The following is a 7,660-nucleotide window of genomic DNA, read 5'->3' as shown; positions in this document are numbered from 1 at the left end:
GCTGGATAACTGCACTGAGTAAACCTCACAAAGCAGGATTACTCAGTTAGCAGGATAACGCAGAACACCTCTTTTTTCAGGTTTCGCGGTGTTACCAAGCTAACCGAGCAATCCTGCTTTGCGATTCTGGGCCCAGAACCTCTCCAGAGATCAAAATTCTGGACTCACATTCAAAAAGATTATAATCGGGGCATTGAATATGCTAAGCAAGCACCACCTGAGCTTGAAAGAGTCCATATTAGCTGGATCTCAAAATGACCAAAAACGTTACACAATTCTGAACCGTTTGAACATGCCATGACAACCATGACAACATCATTTCAGGTTTTAAGGAGTTTTCCCCTCATACCTGTCAGTTAATATTGTTCATGATTTTCACAAATTACAATAATCGCTGGTTCCACCATCAACCGCGGATGGACTATAGCTGGAGGTTTGGGAAGGAAACAATATGGCCAACAGGAACCAATCACCTTTATGCAAACGCCACATTTCTGCCGGCAAAGAGCGCATTGCTCTGTCCCTTTAAGCGATGAGCCTCTCCGCTGACTGTGTGACTGGGATTTTCGGTATGAACGCTGCAGAATCCGTAGCTGGGGAAGCTACCTGTGCGAACGGCTTTGCGTTGTGTCAACATCCCATTGTAGGAATGGGGGGCTAAAACGCCTAAGAATAAAGAAACAGTTGAACAAGTCAAGATGGTATCCTGGATGATCTCTCGAATAGTGGTGTAAGTATTCTGTTTGCGGTGTTCGGTATCCTGCCGGTGTGGCCCGTTATTGCAAATGCTAATACCAGCTGCATTATCAAACAATGTTCAGCTTGTTGGCTTGTTGCTATCTTTAAGATATTTTAGAGTACTCGGTTGGCCTATTAGGTTTAAAAGATTAAAGCAATTCGTTTGTGGAAATATTGTCTTCACAGTTAGTTGCAAGTCATCGGCTGAAGTCGTAAACAAGCTTGCTTGCTGCATGTGTACAAAATAAACCTTTAATCTTGACAACATTTGTGTGACAGCGGTTACAGAATGAGATGTGTTTTTTGATGTGCCATTTTAAGTAATTTCATGTCTACTGTCTGCTTTTCATGTAGGCCTTATTTAATTAACATTATTTTTTGTTTTTAGATTCAACTGATTTGAGAATGGTCTGTAACTGTAGTAAGTTGGCATATTGTCCTAGGATATGCGCTCTTTATTAATTGGTTCTTGTTGCCAAAATTCTTTTTTTTTGTTTTTTGTTTCGGACTGGGTCAGGTGGCCAAAAGTGACAGCGCTATTTCTGATTTAAAGGGAGAGTTCTAAGGCGTATTCCGTGGTGTTTTTCATTTGGGACAGACTTTTAGGCCACAATATTGTTTATCAATCGTTATAAAACTATTAGCACCAATTTCTGGTCAACCTTGTCTTTATTTCTTGTTATATGAATATTCAATTTATCCCTGAAAAAAAAGAAAAAAAAAAGACAAATGATAATCATTCACTTTTATCGAAAAACGATGGTTTTTAGAAAACGCTTGTAGATACGATGATTTTATGATGTTATATAATAAAGTATTATAATTAACAAAAAAAATACAGAATTTAAGTGTGAACGGAGTGGGCCTGCTGTGTGGGGATGAGGCTTTATACGATGCTAGATACCGCCTAGCTTTTTGTGGTTGGAAAAGACAAGCACTGCTGGGCTGAATGGCCTGTTCTCGTCATCTCGTTATAACTTGTTGTGTTATGTTATTTGGTTACGTTGTGTTATGGTTGTGTTGTGTGGTGCACACAGAGGTGTGCCGTGGGCACTGGGGAAAGTAGGCGGGCTCACGGTCTGTCCAGATCATCCCAAAGGGAGGGTGGAGGGACAGGGGAGGCACACACACTCACACACACACAGCATCAGCTAACAGGCACACCCGCGCACACACACAGCATCAGCTAACAGGCACACCCGCACACACACACTCACACACACACACAGCATCAGCTAACACACACACTCACACACCCACACACAGCATCAGCTAACAGGCACACCCGCGCACACACACACACAGCATCAGCTAACACACACCCGCACACACACACACACACACACACACACAGCATCAGCTAACACACACACTCACACACACACACACAGCATCACCTAACACACACCCGCACACACACACACAGCATCAGCTAACAGACACACCCACACACACACACACAGCATCAGCTAACACACACACACACACACACACACAGCATCAGCTAACAGACACACCCACACACACACACAGCATCAGCTAACACACCCGCACACACACACCCACACACAGCATCAGCTAACACACACCCGCACACACACCCACACAGCATCAGCTAACAGACACACCCGCACAGATACACACGCACTGCATCAGCTAACTGACACACCCGCACAGATACACACACAGTGCATCAGCTAACGTGTACACATAAACACGTACGCACGCACACACACACACACACACACACACTCTCATTCTCTCTAGCTCAGACTGATGCACACACACACGTACACTCTCTGTATTAGCTCAGACTGACTCACACACACACTCTCTGTATTAGCTCAGACTGACTCACACACACACACACACACACACTCTGTATTAGTTCAGACTTGACACACACACACACACACACTCTTTGTATTAGCTCAGACTGACACACACACATACACACACTCTCTGTATTAGCTCAGACTGACACACACACACACACACACACACGCACACACACTCTCTCTCTCACTGGCTGATCTGTGGCTCCCAGCTATCCTTGCTCTCTCCAGCCAGCTTCCTGTCAAATCAGCAGAAATCGCAGGCGGCCAATCAGATGGCACTGTCTGTGGGCACAGGCGTTCATGTGGCTCAGGAACACGTGCATGGCTCTTCCTGTGTGTGTGTGTGTGTCTGTCTGTCTGTGTGAGTGTGTGTGTGTGTGAGTGTGTCTGTCTGTGTGTGTGTGTGTGTGTGTGTGTGTGTGTGTGTGTCTTTGCCGCTGGGATAAATCTGGATGAACACAATAGTGTTCACAACACAATAGCGCTTAGGTCCTGACTCTGTACAGTGTGCTGTCAAATCGACCAATGTCATTTCATCAATCGCTTTTCATTTGCAGGGGCCGGTGCATCAAAACAACAAAACGGCACGAGTGTGTGCTGCTAAATGACCGATGATGTGTTCTCGCACATTTCCTGGCTTTTCCCTCGTGCCCGTGCGTCTTGTAAAGAGCCCCTCCGGTTTCCTGCAGAAGCCGCTGATAATGGGATGTTGTTCTCATATTTTTAGGAACTTTGAGGCCAGCTGAGTGGTCGGTAACAGGAAGCTAGATATCAGTTTCTGTGCAGGAGGTGTCTGCGCATCTAAATCACTCTTAAACCTGCACATCTAATCACATTTTTATTAGCTGTTGCTGATGACTGAACTGGATTTGTGCACGCTTTTTACCAGGAGTTTTCATTGTTTCAGTTTGAAATTTTCATTAGATCTAGCTAGAGTACACCTGGAAGGATGTTGCTACAAGTTACTTATGTGCTGACCCACTGTGTGATACGTCACCATCTAGAGTTTTTTGTATTTTTCATTATCGGTTGCGACTGTGAACAATATCCAAGTCTGATGTGCAGTTGCATCCATTTGGCCAATCACGTGGTTCACTGCAGCTCAACGGTCAGTGGTCTGGGGGAACTGAAAATAAGTGTCTGTAATGTGTTGAATAGCAGGCCCTGGCAGCTTGGCGTAGCGGCGCAGTGTATGTACTCATCCAAACCTTTTATTTCCATGTACTGTTACATAAATAATTCCCCTGCTTCTTGACACCAGCGATGCAAAACGGACTCGCGACAAAAACAATCCGGTGAATTTGAGCGCCGTAGTTAAGAATGTTCTCCCGCATATTTTTGATATTAATCGAGACCGAGAGCATGTTTTGAGTTTCCAGTTGTCTCTAAAAGTGTGGGAAATCGGCTTGAACTTTTGAAATTGAAACTAGACGACAGGGAGTGAGCGTGTTTCGAGCTGTAGTTTAACAGAACTGTTTGTGTTCTAGCTAACTGGTTTGCTTGTCTGGTGTAGTGTTGTTTTTCTTCTGTGGTCAGGAGGTTAAGGGGATGTGTGTAGATGTGCTGCGTCCTGTGGGCTGGATTACAGGGGGATTCATCTGGTTGAAAGACGCTTTCGGAGTCTGATCTTCAGGAGGACGGGCTACGGCTTTCACGGTTTCGGTTATTCTGGCATGGCGTTACACGGGATACGCTAAGAAACCGCCTGGGAGCATAGCGCGTGACCTGCTGTATCCCACATTAATTCAGCCCCTGGGAACGCGCGCTACTGAATGAGACGTTAAACACCGGGAACACTGTACAAGGTCTAAGCCCCCTCTTTCAATTTCTGAACCGTGTGGCCAGAACAAATCAAATCAGATCCGTCAGCGTTTTACAGCGGCGTCAAATGCGTGAAACGCATACAGTAATGGCCGGTGTCTTTTCTCGATCCTTATCAGGCGCGAACGGTGGTGTTGATGGCTCGGACTAACAGATTTAACCATATATCTGTATACAGTTTATACAGTTATACATTTTATACCCAAGCTATATACACTCAGTGAGCACTTTATTAGGTGTTTATTTGGCTTATGTTTTTAGTATTCTGCTGTAGCCTATCCACTCAGAGGTTTTGACCTGTTGAGTGCTCAGATAAGCACGTTTGCATCCCACGGTTGTTATGCGTGGCCATTTGCATTACTGTCACATTCCTTACAGCTTTGACCAGTCTGGCCCTTCTCCTCTGATGTCTCTCATCAACAAGGCATTTCCGTCCGCAGAACTGCCACTCACTGGATGTTTTTTTGTTTTGCGCACCATTAAACTGAGACTGTTGTGTGGGAAAATCGATCAGCAGTTTCAGAAATACTCAAAACCAGCCTGCCTGGCACCAACAATCATGCCACGGTTGAAATCAGATCCATTTTTTTTTCTCCATTCTGATGGTTGATGTGAACATTTGCTTAAGCTCCTGCCTCGCATCTGCATGATTTTATACATTGCACTGCTGCCCCACAATTGGCTGACATGAATATATAGGTGTACTAAGGCGCTCAGTGAGTGTATATTATTTTATATTACCTACTGTTACACAATTCTGTGGATTTAACAGATTCAGACTGGCTGTCCGGTGAATTTTGGCTCAGGCTGGGCTCAGACACTGACCGGACCTGCTCTCTCCACAGGCTGGCTTTCGGGACGCTGTACCCAGCCTACTCCTCGTACAAAGCCGTGAAGACGAAGAACGTGAAGGAGTATGTGAGTACCGGGACCGTGGCGTCGTGGCGGGAGGGAGAAATCTGCATAATTCGCTGGAGAAAACAGGGGCATATCGGCGTAGTAATAATAATAATAATAATAATAATAATAATAATAATAATAATAATGCCAACCGTAATGATGGTGAGAATTAGCCTTCCATAACCGTGAGCGCAGTTCTCAGACGTGGGTTTCGGGGTCCCACTTCTAGCGTCTGTGCGCCAGAGCCCCCTCTCTCTGTTTACCCTCCGCCTCACTGAGCAGGCTGCTGGTTATCATGGAAACCCCCCCCCCCCCCCACCACCACGACCGTCAAAAGGGGAAGGGGCCGCGCTTAGCGGTGTCGCTTCTGTTTCTTCCGCGGCTCGCACGCCGTGTCTCGCTCACCCCGCCATCCCCCCGCTCCGTCTGTTTGTGAAGTGTCACAAGACTCGGGTTGGAAATACTACCGCGGAGAAACTGTCTGCGGTCCGTGACCGCCCCAGGCTTTTGGAGTTTCTGTGCTGCTGCTGTCCGGTTAATTAGCTACCGGCAAACGCGGCTGTGAAAGGGAATCGGATTTACGAAGAAGGCATGCGTGTGTGACGGCCGACATTATCCGGACCATGAAGGGGAAATTCTTCTCATATAATGATATTAATGGCCCCTTTGGCCTCACAGAATAACTTACATTTCTGTGTTCTTAGACTGTGTGTATATGTGTGTATATGTGTGTATGTGTGTATGTGTGTGTATGTCTGTGTGAGAGTGTGAGAGTGTGAGTGTGTGTGTGTGTGTGTGTGTGTATGTCTGTGTGAGTGTGTGAGTGAGTGAGTGTGTGTGTGTGTGTGGTTAGACTGTGTGTGTGTGTGTGTGTGTGTATGTCTGTGTGAGTGTGTGTGTGAGTGTGTGTGTGAGTGTGTGTGTGTGTGTGTGTGTATGTCTGTATGTCTGTGTGAGTGTGTGTGTGAGTGTGAGTGTGTGTGTGTGTGTGTGAGAGAGAGCTGATGCAGTGTATGTCTCCATGCAGGTGAAGTGGATGATGTACTGGATAGTTTTTGCCTTCTTCACCACGGCGGAGACGCTCACAGACATCATCCTCTCCTGGTGAGTAGGTGTTCTCTGCACGCCCCCTCCCACCTCCCTCCTCCTGCTGGAAAACGCTTCATCAGTGTGTTGCCATCAAACCCACAAGACACCACCACTGGCTGCACCTCACCTATGAATGCTTATAAATATTAATTATGGACACATTCCATATGTGGACACTATATACGTCTTACACTAGCTCTGCAAAATACATTTCCACAGTTAAGCATTTCATTAGTTGTAGTTTTTGCACAAATAGATGCTTGTAGAAATAAGCATGTAATTATAATTAGACAAGATACCTTTTTTTAAAAATTAGAAATAATTTCAAACAAACAATTCAGTTCAACTTCAGTGTCGGAGCAGCAGAATTAATAGTATTATACTGTAGGCTATAGCTCCCTGTGTAGCGGAGTAGGTGTCATGGCTGAATTCGGGACTGAGCTCAATGCTGAATTCAGGACTTAACTCACTGCTGAATTCAGGACTTAACTCACTGCTGAATTCAGGACTTAACTCACTGCTGAATTCAGATTTGAACTCACTGCTACTCTGATTGTGTGCCCAGGTTCCCATTCTACTTTGAGCTGAAGATCGCCTTTGTCATCTGGTTGCTGTCCCCCTACACCAAGGGCTCCAGCCTCCTCTACCGCAAGTTCGTCCACCCCACGCTGTCCAAGAGAGAGCCGGTGAGTCCCCCAACCCCCCCCCCCCCCCACGCTGTCCAAGAGAGAGATGGTGAGTCCCCCAATTCCCACCACCTCCCTGTAATTTCGAATTAGACGAGTCCTATGTAGGCTGCTCATCACAGTTGTTATTGTACTGGTGTACACTTATTGTAGCTAGTGTCTGCTCTCTCAGCAGGTTACTCTGCGGGGTCCAAGTTTTTATCTATGCAGCCTGTATAACTGTATTTGCCTCGAGGGTTTTCAGCGCACTTGTACCTGCTTATGTACTTTCTATATCTCTCTGTATACGAGCGTCTCCTAAGGGACTGTGATGTAACGCCCCCCCTCACCTCCCCTGTCCTGCCCCCCTGTCCTGCCCCCCTGTCCTGCCCCCCTGTCCTGCCCCCCTGTCTCTGCCCCCCTGTCTCTGCCCCCCTGTCCTGCCCCCCTGTCTCTGCCCCCCTGTCTCTGCCCCCCTGTCCTGCCCCCCTGTCTCTGCATCAGGAGATCGATGAGTACCTGACTCAGGCCCGGGATCGCAGCTACGCCACCATGATGCGTTTTGGGAAGAGGGGTCTGAACCTCGCTGCTACCGCTGCCGTTACCGCC

General features: G+C 46.7%; 1 protein-coding gene across 1 annotated transcript in view; it reads left to right on the top strand.

Moving 5' to 3' along the window:
* Positions 1-543: 543 nt before the first annotated feature.
* The window catches only part of LOC133124192 (receptor expression-enhancing protein 2-like), an 11,319-nt gene continuing 4,202 nt past the window's right edge, over positions 544-7,660 (top strand). The window contains exons 1-5 of the mRNA XM_061235161.1: positions 544-730; positions 5,243-5,315; positions 6,325-6,401; positions 6,952-7,072; positions 7,556-7,660. The exon at positions 7,556-7,660 is cut by the window's right edge and continues 9 nt beyond it. Coding sequence (XP_061091145.1) covers positions 699-730; positions 5,243-5,315; positions 6,325-6,401; positions 6,952-7,072; positions 7,556-7,660 — 408 coding nt within the window. The 5' untranslated portion in view covers positions 544-698. The remainder of the gene's footprint in view (positions 731-5,242; positions 5,316-6,324; positions 6,402-6,951; positions 7,073-7,555) is intronic.

The sequence above is a fragment of the Conger conger genome, chromosome 3, assembly GCF_963514075.1.
Source record: "Conger conger chromosome 3, fConCon1.1, whole genome shotgun sequence".
Classification (NCBI taxonomy): Eukaryota; Metazoa; Chordata; class Actinopteri; order Anguilliformes; family Congridae; genus Conger; species Conger conger.
The sequence above is the reverse complement of the archived record's forward strand: the minus strand, read 5'-3'. Positions and strand labels throughout refer to the sequence as shown.